The sequence below is a fragment of the Chiloscyllium plagiosum genome, unplaced genomic scaffold (assembly GCF_037043375.1).
Source record: "Chiloscyllium plagiosum isolate Xiang-an unplaced genomic scaffold, Cpla_swu_hap1 HiC_scaffold_13, whole genome shotgun sequence".
In the NCBI taxonomy this organism is placed as follows: Eukaryota; Metazoa; Chordata; class Chondrichthyes; order Orectolobiformes; family Hemiscylliidae; genus Chiloscyllium; species Chiloscyllium plagiosum.
The window spans coordinates 15,579,392-15,596,457 of NW_028270151.1; the positions used below are offsets into that span (position 1 = coordinate 15,579,392).

At 43.1% G+C, this 17,066-nt stretch overlaps 1 protein-coding gene across 1 annotated transcript in view; it reads left to right on the top strand.

Moving 5' to 3' along the window:
* Positions 1-17,066, top strand: part of LOC122556191 (mediator of RNA polymerase II transcription subunit 12-like protein) — a 168,641-nt gene that overhangs the window by 24,499 nt on the left and 127,076 nt on the right. Inside the window, exons 7-10 of the mRNA XM_087993931.1 lie at positions 7,840-8,067; positions 9,339-9,480; positions 11,269-11,389; positions 16,882-16,983. Coding sequence (XP_087850057.1) covers positions 7,840-8,067; positions 9,339-9,480; positions 11,269-11,389; positions 16,882-16,983 — 593 coding nt within the window. The remainder of the gene's footprint in view (positions 1-7,839; positions 8,068-9,338; positions 9,481-11,268; positions 11,390-16,881; positions 16,984-17,066) is intronic.

Here is a 17,066-nt window from a genome sequence, read left to right on the forward strand (position 1 = left end):
ATACCTCGATCAGGTCTCCTCTCTTCTTCCTTCTTTTCAAAGAGAAATGTTCGAGCTTATTCAACCTCTCTTCATAAGACAAGCCCTCCAGTCCGGGCAGCATGCTGATAAACCTTCTTTGCACCCTTTCCAAAGCCTCCACATCTTTCCTATAGTAGGGCGACCAAAACTGGACACACTATTCCAAGTGTGGTCTCACCTGGGACCTGTAGAGCTGCAGCAAAACCTCAAAGCTCTTAAACTCAATCCCCCTGTTAATGAAAGCCAAAACACCATATGCTTTCTTAACAACCCTATCCACTTGGGTGGCAACTTTGAGGGATATATGTACTTGCACACCCAGATCCCTCTGCTCCTCCACACTGCCAAGAATCCTGTCTTTAATCCTATATTCACCATTCGAGTTTGACCTTCCAAAATGCATCACTTCTCATTTATCCAGGTTGAACTCCATCTGCCATTTCTCAGCCCAGCTCTGCATCCTGTCTATGTCACGCTGCAGTCTGCAATAACCCTTGATACTATCGACAACACCTCCAACCTTTGTGTCATCTGCAAATTTACTAACCCACTCCTCAACCGCCTCATCCAAGTCATTTATAAAAACTACAAAGAGCAGAGGCTCAAGAACAGAGCGCTGCAGGACCCCACTCACCACTGACCTCCAGGCAGAATACTTTCCATCCACAACTACTCTGTCTTCTGTCAGGCAGCCAATTCTGAATCCCGATAGCCAAACTCCCTGTATCCTATACTTCCTGACTTTATGAATGAGCCTACCATGGGGAACCTTATCAAATGCCTTGCTGAAGTCCACGTACACCACATCCACTGTTTGACCTTCATTGACCTGTCTTGTCACCTCCTCAAAGAACTCAATAAGATTTGTGAGGCATGACCTGCCCTCTCAAAGCCATGCTGACTGCCTTTAATCACACTATGCTTTTCCAAATTGTCATAAATGCTATCCCTCAGAATTCTTTCCAAATCTTTTCTGACTACAGACGTAAGACTGACTGGTCTGTAATTGCCAGGGATCTCCCTATTACCCTTCTTGAAAAGAGGAACAACATTCGCCTCCTTCCAGTCCTCCGGTATGACTCCTGTGGGGAGTGAGGAGGCAAAGATCCTCGCCAGCGGCTTAGCAACCTCCTTTCTCGCTTCCTGGAGCAGCCAAGGGTAAATCTGGTCTGGCCCTGGGGACTTATCAATCTTAATGTTTTTCAAAATTTCCAGCACATCAACTTCACCAATCTTGATCTGTTCAAGCCTGTATCCCAGCTCCTCAAATTTCTCATTCACAACAAAATCTCTTTCCTTCGTGAAAACTGAACCAAAAAACTCATTTAGGCCTTCCCCTATCTGCTCACACTCCACGTACAAGTTCCCTCCGCTATCCCTGACTGGCCCTACCTTCTCCCTGATCATTCTCTTATTCCTCACGTATGAGTAAAATGTCTTTGTGTTCTCTCTAATCCTTCTTGCCAAGCCTTTCTCGTGCTCCCTCCTGGCTCTCCTCAGTCCATTTCTGAGCTCCTTTCTAGCAAGCCTGTAATCCTCTGAAGCTGTGCTAGATCGTTGCTTCTTCCACCTTACGTAAGCTGCCTTCTTCCTATTGATGAGAAGCTCCTCTATTCTTGTCATCCAAGGTTCCTTAATCTTATCCCTTCTTACCTGTCTCAGAGGAACAAATTTGTGCATCACTCACAACAACTGCTCCTTAAACAGTCTCCACATGTCTGCTGTGCCCTTTCTGTAGAACAATTTCTCCCAATCTGTACTTCCCAACTCCTGTCTGATAGCGTCATAATTTCCTTTTCCCCAATTAAATATCTTCCCTTGGTAACTGCTCCTTTCCCTTTCCAAGGCTATGGTAAATGTGAGGCAGTTGTGATCACAGTCACCAAAGTGTTCTCCCACCGCGAGATCTGACCCCTGTCCTGGTTCATTGCCAAGCACCAAATCCAAAATGGCCTCTCCCCTTGTCAGCCTGTCTACATACTGAATAAGGAACCCCTCCTGAACACACCTGACAGAAACGGCTCCATCCAAACCATCTGCACTTAGGAGGTTCCAGTCAATATTGGGAAAGTTGAAATCACCCATAACAACAACCCTGCTGCATCTGCATTTTCCCAGAATCTGCTCGCCTATGAGATCTTCAATCTCTCTACTGCACTACTATCCCAATGCGATGGCTGTTCCCTTGCTGTTCCTAACTTCCACCCATACTGACTCAGTAGATAAACCTTCCTCAACAACTGACATTTCTGTAGCTGTGATGCACTGTCTGATTAGCAATGCTACACCCCCTCCTCTTTTTCCACCCTCCCTGTTCTTTTCAAACGTTCTAAACCCTGGAACATCTAGCAACCCATTTCTGCCCCTGTGAAGCCCACATGTCTGTTATGGCATTATGAATTGGCAAGTAAATTTCAACGAAAATAAACAGCAGCAGAAGGGTTAGTCTGATGAAGCTCTTGTATGGTTATTGAGGGAGCAATTGGCTGAAAAGGCAAGCAGGCCAGCTGATACCTAACACCCATTGCTAATATACCAAAGTGATAGGTCGGCAAAGGGAATGTGCCTCTGCCTGACTTACTGTCAGCTTAAAACATCAATCGAGAGAAATATCACATCATTGTAGGAACTCAATCAGCTTTAGCCACTGTGTCCAGTAGTGAAATGTCCTTCGTCCTTGGATTTTTACACTCCTATCTGTCTCTGAACTCATTTCCAAAAGATGAATAAAATTCTGGCCTTAGTGTAACCCAGCATTGTGTCCAATTCTAGAGGTTAGAATCCAGAGAGAGTCTAAATTAGCTGGCAAGACATGGTGTGACTTAATATATTTAAGTGATTCATGGAAATACAGATTAATGGTCAAGATAAGAAGAAATGACAGAAAGTACATGTTCCTGCTTATTGAGGAATATAATTTGATATTGACTGAAGAATTTTCTATTATTATTAAGTCATGTTATTCCCAGTAATGTTGCTATAACATAACCAGGAAAGATGAGCATATCGTAAGAATGCCATAACATATCTGTATCACAGATTGAGAGATTTCCTCTGTTAATTATTACTGATGTAATAGCAATAGAAGGGTTATTTTTGCTGATTGCTGTTTCTGTTTGGAATCAAAAACATTGTTTGTAAATTTGTGGACGCTCTAGCATTGAGGTGGATAGTCAATACTGAAGAGATGTATGTAAAGACCACATATTTTTATTTTTCCTCACTTTTGTGGACTGAATTGAATAAACGATGATTTTACAACAAAGGATTTTTCGCAGGAAACAAAATCTCATTGTAGGTCACGTTGCTTTGCAAATGGTGGAGGAGAGTATAAATATGGATACAGGAAAAAAGTTGTGGCTATAAGAGCTGCTCCTTTTTTTTTGAGGTAGTTTCAGTGTTGGAGCTGATTTCCTCGAATTCTTGCACAGTAATTACTGTTGTATAAGCTGTTGCATTGTTTTGGAATTTTGGGGTAAAAAGGTCAAAGTAACAGCACTTTGAAAAAGGAAGAAGGGAACGAGCAGAAACCATATGGGAGGTGAAATAAAGGATCAGTAAACTCGATATGAATAGGAAGGGTTTAGAGGGATATGGACCAAATGCTGGCAAATGGGACTGGATTAACTTCGGATATCTGGTTGGACAAGTTGGACTGAAGAGTTTGTTTCTGTGGTGTACATCTCCATATGGCATACCAATGGAGTGAGAGTACAAAGTGAGATTTGGCTGGCAGTCAGTAACTGGCTTAGGTATTTATGACCAGTTGTAGATTTCAAAGGTCATTGGGCTGATGACCACTCTCTGATTGGTTTCTGGGTATATCGACAGCTTTGAGGTGTGAGAGATACTGTGGGAGGTCTTCAGACCTCTGAAATGGGAAGTGACGGGTGTATGTCTATCTACCTCTCTCTCTTTCTCTCTCTCTCTCTCTCTCTCTCCTCTCCCCCGCTCGCCTCGCCCTCTCGCCTCCTGTTGGACTCTCACCTGGTGTGAAGGGACTTCTGACTCTGTTTTCACAGCTTTAGGCACCTCTTTCTTCATACCTTTGTAATTGCTGTTATTTACGTTGAGGGCACTCACTGGAGAGCTGTGGTGCTCTATGTCAAACCGAACATGAAATTCTACCATGTTGTGATCTCTTATCCCTAGAGGATTCTTAATTACAAATCTACTATTAATCCTACCTCATTACTGATTATTGGATCTAAAATAGCCTATTGTGCAACATACTGATCTCAGAACCAATCACTAATGCATTCTACAAATCTTCTTCCATGTTACCCTCCCCCATTTGACTTGTCCAGTTAGTATGCAGATTAGATCCCTCACGGCTACTGCATTGCCCTTCCCGTACACCTCCATTATTTCCCAATTTAGACTTTGTCCTGCAATGAAGCAACTCTTTGAGGGTCTATAGACGACTACCACCCCTATCTTGTTTCCCTTGCTTTACCTTATTTCCATCCAGACTGATTCCACATGTTGATTTATTGCACCTATGTCACTACTAATTACCATGTTGCTAAAATCCTTTGTCAACAAAGTTGCCCCTACCTCCTTTCATTGGCGCGTATTTTTCCGGAAGGTCTAATACCCTTGAATACTGAGTTCTCAGTCCTGATTACTGGCAGCTATGCCCTTATAATAACTGTCAAGTCATGATCATGTATTTCTAGTCTATGCTGTGAACTCCCATGTTTAACTACTGTGTACAGTTAAAATAAAGAGCCTTAAGCTGGACTTTTCAAAATCATTAATGCTTGTTATAATTTCTACTGCCCTCCCATGCTTATAATTTCTGCTCTTTCCTGTAACACTTCAATTGTTCTTCTCCTTTTCACTACCCTGCACCTCTGTTCTCTCATTTCTTTTTGATTGTTAAAAAGATTTCCCTTCAATTGAGCCCTTTCCACAGCCCAATCATGAGGGTATTTGGAGACTTACTTACACTCCTCATTGTACAATCTGCCAGGACACTGGTGCCAGCCTGATTGAAATGAAGTACATCCCAACAGAATATTGTTTCCTTTTCCCAGTGTAATGGCCAGTACTCCATGAATTAGAACTGATTTCTCGCACACCAATCTTTGAACCTCTCGAATTGCATTTACTCTATGCCAATTTGCACGTGGCTCAGGTAGTAATCCTGAAATTAATTGTCATTCTTCTGCTACTTTTAGTCCCAGGATGCTTGTGATCCCTCAGCAGAATCTCTTTCCTGGTCTTATTTATTGTCCTTCATACCTCTACTGATCTACACGGATGCTTCCTCTCCTGTCCAAACCCCTCTCCAACACACAATAGAAGACCTGAACCTTTGGTACCAGGAAGACAACACAACCTTTGAGACTGTCTAGCTTTACTGCGGAGAGCAGTATCTATTTGCCCAACTATGCTATCTCCTATTACTACACCATATCACATTTCTCCCCCAACTCTGTAACACTGTTTTGGTCAACTTATTCATCTTCCCAGCAACACGTACTTTCATCCACGTGTGGAATGAGAACCATTTAATGTGCTCGATAAGGACATTAGTTGAGACTTCTCCAAAGCTGAAGTTTGGAATCTAATACCTGTCTCACTCGCAGACGCACCATCCTGTCCCATACCACTGTGCCAACTCAACGGAATTAATCGAAGGTGGAGTGACTGCCTCCTTAAAAACAGTGGCCAGGTGCCTCTTCCTCTTCCTGGTGTGTAGCAGTGTCCAGAGCCCAGACTCCAGCTCATCAACTCTGAGCTGAAGTTCCTTTAATAGCCAGCACTTGCTGCAGATGTGACCCCTTTGTTCTAGATTCCACTGGCTCCCACATACTGCAGTTACAAGGCATCGCCTGCCCAGCCATCACTATTCTAATTAATTTTATTACTTTGGATGTTAAATATATCAAAAGTAAGTTTCCTAACTACTTTTCAACTGTAATATCGTCTTTTGCTTCAAGTCACTTGGCCAAAGAGACAGTGTAGAAATACCCACTGATCACCTGCCTGTTTTGCCTTAATATCACACGCTGACTCTGACAGGTAGAAACAAGCTGAAGAGACTCTTTGCCACCAGTTGTTATCAAGTACCACCGCTGACCTCTCTCAGCTTTGCTCTCCCAGTCCACTTGCCAGTGTTGCTAACTCGCTGCACAGTCCTCCCTGCCACTCTTCCAGTCCCTCATGTGGGAAGGGTTGACCGTGAGGAGGCCAGTGTCTGCAGGAAGGATTGTGGTGTGTCAGAGAACAGCAGAAAGCGACATGCTTGACTACCTACACTGCAACTTGTGTTGCTTTAAGTCTGTCTTGCAAATCAAGCAGTGCCTCGAATGTCGAAAACATTAGATCTCATTTCAATGAAACTCTAATACAGTGAATTAAGCACTACTTTAAGTGGAAGGGAAATGCACGCATTTTGTACAGTTTGACCTCTAATTTCTGAAGAAATCCAGGACTATATAACTTCAACAAATGCTTAATATATAGCTACTCCAGAAATTTGAAATCAAGTGCAAGAGTCTGTGCCAAAGCTGGGAATTGTTAATCCTGTAGACAAAAAGAGAATTGGTCTAGTTCTGAAATAAGCTGACTCAGAAACAAATTCAAATCCAACATGGAAATAACATGAAAGGTCTGGGCCACGCTTTGTAAATATGGATAAGCACAGAGATTAACTTCCAGTGACTGAAGGTGAACCTGAAATACAGAAATAATAACAATGTTGGCTTCCAATATATTTGGGAGAAAATGTTTACTTGAATGAGCGGGTTAAAATGGATTATATTTTATGTGCCTGATAAAAACTAGATCCAAATTTGTTTCCATTGAAGTGAGTGAAGGGACAAGCTACACTGTCACAGAATCAATATTTCACACAATCACAGAACTTTTTAAAGTAAGCAAGTTTCTCTCCAACACAGAAGTAGACATCCTGAACTTAGGAGTTTTAACTAAATTTCGAAAGTGTTTGGATTGTCCTCACGCCATATCTCAGTCAACCACCAGCACTGTTCACAGGCTTCTGTTTTGTGCAGCATGGTTTGAAACCAGGGGCTTTTCCAAGCATCCTGTGGTTAAATGTGCAACCTTGTTTCTTAAAACCAACAATCACAACCATCAAGCCAGCAGCTGAAATCTTGATGTACTGTGTGTCAGCTCTGGCCAGTCACAAGAACCGGAAAATGTACTTTGTACTGACCCTGGTTTACAATTTCACAGCAGCTCGAGATCCCCAGTAAGCAACCACATTAGAATTTTCTATTTATTCTGTTCATCCAAAACCTATGTACCATTTTGAGATCTCATACATGTTTTGTGGTACAGGTCGTTCTGCTATAATGCGCGTTTCGTTAGTATGAATTTGCTATAATGCAATCGATGAATTGGGGACAGTTTCTAAAGCGCAAACTTTTAAAACGTGTGTTAGCTGGAACGCGATTACATCGCCAACTCGTTAAGCACTGTTTCTAAAGTGTGATTATAGAAGACTATCGCGTAATAGAAGAACTACCTGTAGGAGAGTTAATTAATCATTTTTTACTTGCACTGCAAAATAAATTTCTTCTACACTTCCTTTCCCCTCTTTGCTCCATGATATCCTATCCCTGTCTGGAATCCCAAGTTTCTCCAAAGAACTTAGTTGACCATAAGACAGTATAAAATCTCCTTAAGTCATTCTTTTTCTTCCATCTTCTACTGCGTGATTGAAAAGTCAAAGAGATTGATGATTTTCAGGTAGTGGGATAGTCTATGTGTATCAGTACAAAATGTAGTGTTGGACTAACCTTACATGGTGCATTAATATAATGAGATGTGTTTTCTTATCCTCAGTAGCGCCTGTTCAAAGGTTAAGCAGACCATTTACAGCAACGTACAACCCTCCAACTCTAATTTGCTGTGGGATCCAGACTTCATGTTGGATTTCATCGAGAACCCATCGGCTCATAATGTCAACTATTCCATGCTGGGGAAGATTCTTAGCGACAATGCAGCTAACCGCTACAGCTTTGTGTGCAATGCACTGATGAATGTATGCATGGGACATCAGGACACTGACAGGTAGAGGCCATCAAGTTGACTTGAGAACCTAATGAAAGGGGAGCTGAATGGTGTAGTCATCCTTTCTTCTCTCTGGCACCTTGCATTTGATGGAATGTAAAAGCCCGTTCAGCGTTAACTGTAAGGATCTTGCAGGCTTTGTTACAGTGTTGACAGCATTTTCAGGGCTTTGGACCATTCACAGGAGACATTGGGTTTGCATTTGGCTTGTGGTACCAAAGGTCAAGATACTGTAGGTCAATCTGTCACTGCTTTCTGAAGCCTATGAGATTGCTTGGTTCTTTTAGGTGTAAGTTTCATAAAAGAACTTTTTTTTTCTTATTTCATGGAGATCATTTAATGTTCCAATTGTTTATCCATCAAAAATAACTTTCATGCGTAAACATTACAAAACACCAAAGCAGTTGACTTAGGGCCAGAAAAAAGAATTTGGAGCAGGAGGTTCTGCTGGAAAGTTTCTCTCTTCTCACTAATTCTTTAGATTGAATTAGCAGTGTGTTTACTGGTGCTGGTGTTCCAACTCAATCTAATAATCATCAAATCACAGGGCAGAAGATGGCCATTTAGTCCATTATATCAGTGCAAGTACTTTGAAAGGCCCATTCAGTTAGTCGTCTTCTGCTGCTTTTTCTCTGTAACCCTATGTTAATTTTCCATTCAAATGCAATGCTAATTTTCTTTGTAAAGCTATTTTTTAAACCAGCTGCCACCGTCCTTTCAGTCAATGCTTTCCAGATCCCAATTTGGAGGACTGTTTCCTCTTATCTAGTCTTGTCAGCTCCCCTAGTCCGTGATCCCTTTGCAAGTAGAGACAGTTCCTTCCAATTCTGCTGATGCAAACCTTTGGTGACCATTAACATTGCCATCAAATTTGCCATAAGCTGCTTCACTCTGAGAAGAGCGATCATGGCTTTCTCAGTTTCTGCAAGTAACTGAAGTTCTTCTGTGCTGATACACGTACGAACAATATGGCAGAATATGTATACCCTCACAGCCTAAAATATTTTTTAAAAAGTATGATGAAATTTGAGAATGAGACAATCCGTACATGAACTCGTCATGCTCATTGCAATCAGTAATCAGCTCTATAGCAGTAATTATCCTAACACCCATGAATTATCCCATGGTCACGATATTGATAATTTCTGTAATACTTATTAGGAAAACAGAGTTACTTGAATATTTTAAAGGATAAGTTATTTCCTGTCTCAATCAAAATATCTCCGTTTCTAATATATTTTTTCTGGGTCTTTGCAACTTCCTTTTTACAGAATCAACGACATAGCCAACCTCTGTGCTGAGCTGACCGCCTGCTGCACTGTGTTAAGTTCTGAATGGCTTGGTGTTCTTAAAGCTCTTTGCTGCTCCTCAAACCATGTCTGGGGATTCAATGATCTGCTCTGCAGTGTGGATGTAAGTTCACACCTGTTTTCCCATTACACCCTTACTGCACAGCCTAATAGTCCAGTCGCCTAAGGCAGCTGAATTAGCACACAATATATAAAAGAGTTAAACCTGGAGCTGCATAATCTCCTCCACAAGTAATTTGACCATTCACTTCAGTGATTCCTTCAAAAACATTATTCACATTTGATACAATGGAATTAATTTTAGTATCAGCAGGAATACTGATCTTTTTATAAACTCAACAATTCATAAAGACTACACTTTCTTCACAGGTGAGGTTGAAGAAAAGGCAACACAGTTTACACTCTCTGGTTTTATTTTCACTCGACATTAGTCAGCGGTAGGAAATTATCCTGAGACACTGGAACCTACCTTTTTAAGCAAGCATCATGAAATTAGTCTCAGTTGGGGGAGGCAGTGGCCTAGTGTGTTATCGCTAGACTGTTAATCCAGAGACCCAGATAATGTTCTGGTAACCTGGGTTCGAATCCTGCCTTGGCTGATGGTAGAATTTGAATTCAGTTTAAAAAAAACTCTGGAATCAAGAGTCTAATGATGACTGTGAATCGATTGTTGGGAAAACCCCATCTAGTTCATTAAGACCTTCAGGGAAGGAATTTGCCATCTTTACCTGGCCTGGTCTACATGTGTCTCCACACCTACAGCAATGTGGTTGACTCTTAATTGCCCTCTGGGTAGTTAGGGATGGACAATAAATGCTGCCTAGCCAGTGATGCCCACATCCCATGAATGAATAGAAAAATCTATTGTTCATTTCTACTTATTTCAGTTCTAGTATGGAACACGATCCCACCAGCAATTGGATTAAAAATAATCCTAATTTCTTTTTAAAACCAAACTCACTCGCAAGATTTTTTCATGAAATGTCAAAGTGGGCATTTGTTATTTCAAACACTTTACTAAGGTTCTGAAATAGATGTTGCATGAAGAAATGAAAAAAGTTTGATGGCTCTTGCTGCTCAGGCACTGAGTTGAAGTTGTGCTGTCAGTAAGTTTTTCTCTATTCATTCACTGGCGTCACAGGCCAGGCCAGTATTTATTGCCCATCCCTAACTGCCCACAGGGGAGTTAAGAGTCAACCACATTGCTGTGGGTCTGGAGTCACGTATAGGTCAGACCAGGTAAGGATGACAGTTTCCTTCACGTTAGTAAACGAGATGTGTGTTTTCTGGCAATCAGCATTGAATTTATTATCAATGACATCATCAGTAGACTCCTAATTCCAAATTATTTTTAATCTGACGTGGTGGGATTCGAACCCATGTCCCCAGGACATTATCTGCGTCTCTGGATTAACAGTCCAGCAATAACACCACTCACTAGGCCATCACCCCAAATTGAGAAGTCAGGAAAGGGAGGAAAGTCTGGAGAGAGGTTTATAGCCTGTGCTGGCCTCACATCTGGTGGTTGACATCAGTGAGGTGTGGGTTGAGGACTCAGTAGATTGTGAGCACTGCTAGCTTAGTATAAATGAGATATTAGACATGACCTATTGAGGTAAATGATAATAAATAGTCTTAGCGAGTTTGAGAAGATTTGTAGCTCAGGTTGAGGTTCTTGAGTTAGGTTTGCTCGCTGAGCTGGAAGGTTTGTTTCAGCTTCCAGCTTAGTGAGCAAGCCTACATCCAGAATAAATAGTCTTCCAATTTCTCTCTGTCTTTTCCTGCTTCCTGCTGTAGATAAATGTGATAGAAACCTTTACCTAATTTTCACCTATCATTTACAGAGTCTTTTCTTTCCCCCAAGTCACTATTCACTTTGATTTATCTGTAGGTGAGCGACCTTTCATTCCACGACTCTTTGGCTACGTTTATTGCCATTCTAATTGCACGGCAGTGTTTCTCACTGGAGGATGTGGTTCAGCATGTGGCACTTCCCTCACTCCTGGCTGCAGGTGAGTGAGTGGATTATAGTTTCATGATTTTTTTTCAGTCAGCAAATTGGGAAACTCAACAAATAAAACGAAACTGGATGGGACACCTGGCATTGACCTCAGGCACCAGAAATGAAAATGGCAAACTCAGCCCTGTCCAGCCTGCAAAGTCTTCCTGACTAGTGCCAAATTCAGGAGAGCTGTCTCACAAACTAGTCAAGCAACAGCCTGACGCAGTCACACTCTCCGAATCATACCTTACAGACAATGTAGGTTACCTCAGATTACAACAAGATCTTGATCAGATGGGCCAATGGGCTGAGAAGTGGCAGATGGAGTTTAATTCAGATAAATGCGAGGTGCTGCATTTTGGGAAAGCAAATCTTACCAAGACTTATACACTTAATGATAAGGTCCTGGGGACTGTTGCTGAACAAAGGGACCTTGGAGTGCAGGTTTATAGCTCCTTCAAAGTGGAGACGCAGGTAGATCAGATAGTGAAAAAGGCGTTTGGTATGGTTTCCTTTATTGGTCAGAGTATCGAGTATAGGAGTTGGGAGGTCATTTTGTGGCTGTGCAGGACATTGGTTAGGCCACTGTTGGAATATTGCATGCAATTGTGGTCTCCTACCTATTGGAAAGATGTTGTGAAACTTGAAAGAGTTCAGAAAAGATTTACAAAGGTGTTGCCAGGGTTGGAGACTTTGAGCTAAAGGGAGAGGTGTAAAAGCTGGGGCAGTTTTCCCTGGAACCTCACAGGCTGAGGGATGACCTTATAGAGGTTCATAAAATCATGAGGGTCATGGATACAGTAAATAGATGAGGTATTTTCCCTGGAGTGGGGGAGTCCAGAACTGGAGGGCATAGGTTTAGGGTGAGAACAGATAGTTACGAAAGAGACCTAAGGGACAACTTTTTCACGCAGAGGGTGGTGCATCTGTGGAATGGGTTGCCAGAGGAAGTGGTGGAGGCTAGTACAAGTGCAACATTTAAAAGGCATCTGGATGGGTATATGAATAAGAAGGGTTTGGAGGGATATGGACCGGGTGCTGGCAGGTGGGACTAGACTGGGTTGGGATATCTGGTGGCATGGACAACTTGGACCGAAGGGTCTATTTCCATGCTGTACATCTCTATGACTATGACTATGTCCCAGACACCACCATCGCTGGATATGTCCTGTCCCAGTGACAAGACAGACCCAGCAGAGGCAGCAGCACAGTGGTATACAGCCAGGAGGGAATTGTCCTGGGAGTCCTCATCATTGACCCCAGGCCCCGTGAAGTCTCATGGCTTCAATTTAAACGTGGACACGGAAACCCCTGCTGATTTGCATGTTGGTTAGGCCACTGTTGCAATATTGCGTGCAGTTCTGGTCTCCTTCCTATCGGAAAGATGTTGTGAAACTTGAAAGGGTTCAGAAAAGATTCACAAGGATGTTGCCAGGGTTGGAGGATCTGAGCTACAGGGAGATGCTGAACAGGCTGGGGCTGTTTTCCCTCGAGGGTTGGAGGCTGAGGGGTGACCTTATCGAGGTTTACAAAATTACGAGGGGCATGGATAGGGTAAATAGACAAAGTCTTTTCCCTGGGGTCGGGGAGTCCAGAACTAGAGGGCATAGGTTTAGGGTGAGAGGGGAAAGATATAAAAGAGACTTACGGGGCAACCTTTTCACACAGAGGGTGGTACGTGTATGGAATGAGCTTCCAGAGGAAGTAGTGGAGGCTGGTATATTTGCAACATTTAAAAGGCATTTGGATGGGTATATGAATAGGAAGGGTTTGGAGGGATATGGGCCAGGTGCTGGCAGGTGGGACTAGATTGGGTTGGGATATCTGGCTGGCATGGATGGGTTGGACTGAAGTGTCTGTTTCTGTGCTGTACATCTCTATGACTGTATGACTCTATGTTCCGTTGTCCCTTGGCTGATGAATCAGTACTCCTCCATGTTGAACTACACTGAGGGGAAGCACTGAGGAGGGCAAGGGCACAAAATGTACTCTGGCTGGGTGATTTCAATTTTCAAGAGTGGCCAGCAGCAATATTACTGATCGAGCTGGTTAGGCCCTGAAGCATGTCACTCCGAGACCGGGTACACAGCAGGTGGAACCAACAAGAGGGAGAAACCTACTTGACCTCATCCTTACCAACCTGCCAGCTGCAGAACCATCTGTCTGTGACGGTGTTGGTAAGAACAATCACTGCACAGTCCTTGTTGAGACAAAGTCCCACCTTAACACTGAGAATACTCTCTATCGTGTTGTGTGGGACTATCACTGTACTAAATGGGACAGACTTCAAACAAATTGAGCAACTCAAGACTGGGCATCCATGAGGTGCTGTGGGCCGTCAACAGCAGCAGAACTGTACCCCAGCACAATCTGAAACCTCATAGCACAGCATATCCCCCACTCAACCATTATCATCAAGCCAGGGGATCAATCCTGGTTTAATCGAGAGTGCAGGAGGGCATGCCAGGAGTAGCATCGGAATACCCAAAAATGAGCTGTCAACCTGGTGAAGCCACCAAACAGGACTACTTGCATGCCAAACAGTATAAGTTGCAAGTGCTAGACAGCTAAGAGATCCAACAACCAACAGATCAGATCTAAGCTTTGCCACATCCAATCGTGAATGGTGGAGGACAATTAAATAACTTGCTGAAGGACAAGGCTCCACAAATATCTCCATCCTCAGTGATCGATCAGCCCCACAGGTCAGTGCAGAAGATGAGGCTGAAGCATTCACAACAATCTTCAGCCAGAAGTGCTGAGTGCATGATCCATCTCGGCATCACATATATCAGCCTTCAGCCAATTCAATCCACACCACGTGTTAGCAGGAAACAGTTTGATGCAAAGACCTGACAACCTTCTAGCAGTACAACAAAGTACTAGTGTTCCGAGCCAAGCTCTCCCAGTAAAGTTACAACATTGGCATCTTTCTGACAATGTGGAAAGTTACCCTGGTATGTCCTGTACTTAGAAAGCAGGACAGATCCAACCTGACTAATTACCGTCCCACCAGTCTGCTTTTGATCATCAGTAAAGTGATGGAAGGTGCCATCAAAAGTGCTCTCAGGCTGTACCTGCTCAGCAATAACCTACTCAGTGACACCCAGTTTGGATCCTGCAAGGGCTGTTCAACTCCTGACCTTATTACAGCCTTGGTTCAAACATGGACAAAAGAGCTGAATTCCAGAGGTGAGGTATGAGTTACAGTTCAACTGGGTTTGGCATTCTGGAACCCTAGCAAAACTGGAATCAAAGGGACTCAGGCCAAACTCTTGTGCCAGGTATGACACCAAACACTCAAATGAAGATGGTTGTGATTGTTGGAGGTCAGTCATCTTAGTTCTAGAGCATTTCTGCAGGAGTTCCTCAGAGTAGTGTCATAGGCCAAACCATCTTTTGCTGCTTCATCAATGACCTTCCCTCCATTACAAGGTCAGAAGTGGGGATGTTTGCTGTTGACTGTACAAATGTTCAGTACCATTCATGATTCCATCAGATACTGAAGCTGACCATGTTCAGATGCATTAAGATATCCAGGATTGGGATGATATGCGGCAAGTAATATTTGGAACACACAGATGCCAGGCTATGCCATCGGCAATAAGAGAGAATCTCATCAATTGCCCTTGACATTCAGTGATGCTGCCCCCTCTCTTCAACCCAACATATCTGAAGGCCAACATGAGTGAAGGTCCCCGAAGACCACTGTCTTCAGTGCCTCCTCCTCCCGTTCTTGCTCCTCTGGGTAAGGTGTTGGAGATTAAACTTCCTGGAATGATTGCAAAGAGCCCTGAAGAAGGGTTACATCCGAAACATCAACTTCTTCACCTCCTGATGTTGCCTGGCTTGCTGTGCTCTTCCAGCCTCCTGCCGGTCTATTTTGAATTCCAGCATTTGCAGTTTTTTTGTCTCTAACCTGGAATGATTGCAAAGTCATTTTAATGCTGCAACTGCAGAGCTATTTGTGTCTGCATGTGAACGCTGCCAAATGAAGGTCTCCCCAGGAATCTGCCCAGGGAATCTGTAGATTCTACGCGGGGGTTCATGGCTTGATGGTGAGACTGAATGTGAGGAAATCTTTTCAAAGGTTTGCAGGTGGAGGTAGTTTTGACCAACAACTTAACTCAGGTCATTGCTTTATCCCAGTTTTTCCCTTGGCGCCTGTTTAAGATTGGAGAAAAACTGGTTTGGGTTCACCCTTCATGTTTCTGCTAAACACCTTCACATCCAAGAAATTACTCTGAAAGGTGTTGTTATGTTAGTAAAAATCATGTTTGTGCATAGGAAGATCCCTTGGAGAGCAGTGAAGTGACTGAAGGATAATTTTAATGGTTGGGAGAATTCCATATTGTTCTGTGGGATTTTTAAGCCCCATTTGATGTATTGAAACAGCCTCTCCATCTTGTCTTGTTCAAAGGATACCATCTCTGACTAAGCAGTGTTGTCTCATTACTAGTCTGCAGTGACAATTGTGCAATCGATAATCATAGAATAGAATCTCTACAGTGTGGAAACAGGCCCTTCAGCCCAACAAGTCCACACCCATCCTCTGAAGAGCAACCAACTCAGACCCATTCCCCTATCCTATTACTTTACATTTACTCTGACTAATGCACCTAACCCACAGATCCCTGAACACTACGGGCAATTTAGTATGGCCAATTCACCTAACCTGCACATCCTTGGACTGTGGGAGGAAACCGGAGCACCTGGAGGAAACCCACGCAGACACGGAGAGAATGTGCAAACTCCACGCAGACAGTTACCCGAGGCTAGAATTGAACCCGGATCCCTGGGGCTGTGAGGCAGCAGTGCTAGCCACTGAGCCAATAATTGCTGCCAATAATTGTTTGAATCAACTGAGCCAAGCTGTCACCGTCACCTCATTAACTGAATTAAAAGAGCAGTAAAGTCACTTTTGTGAGTTTTATTCTGTTTAAACTGTTAACAGATAGCAATGTTGATTATTGACGACATTTCATGTAGTGTCACCACAAGCTACATTGGCCAGAGGGCATTTTGAAGTCCCTTTAGTTTTGTTCGTGGAATTCAAAGAATCGCAGAATTGCCACGGTGCAGAAGGAGGCCATTTGGCCCATTACACCTGCACTGGCTTGTCAAACAAGCTTCATTACCCGGCACCGGTGTCTAGCCTTTTCCCTGTATCGTTGCACACCAAATAATCATCCAATGCTGCGATTGAACCTGCCTCTGCCATATTTCCAGGCAGTGCGTTCCACACTCTTAACGACTCATTAAGAGTTTTTCTTTACTCTCATCACCCTTGCTTCATCTGCACATCGCTTTTAATCTATGCCCTCTCATTCTTTTTATCCTTTGTGAGCTTCTCCCTGTCTTACACTCTCCAGTTGAACTCAAAGAAATATTTTCCAACTCTGTCGGTTTATGGAAGAGAAGTAGAGGGAAAACTGCTGCCTTTAGCTGATTATTTTTTCTGTGGGATATTTATAACCTGTTTGAGTCTGTTGTTTCCTGCAGCATGTGGTGATCCAGATGCAGAGCCAGGGGCAAGGATGACATGCAGACTTTTGCTGCATTTGTTCAGGACACCACAAGTCAGCCCCTTCCCGCAGACGAATGGTAAGTTTCCACTGACTGCCCAATTCTGCTTTTTAAGTTTCGTTATGAGGAAAAAGCTGTCTTCATCTGAATTACTAAGAGGG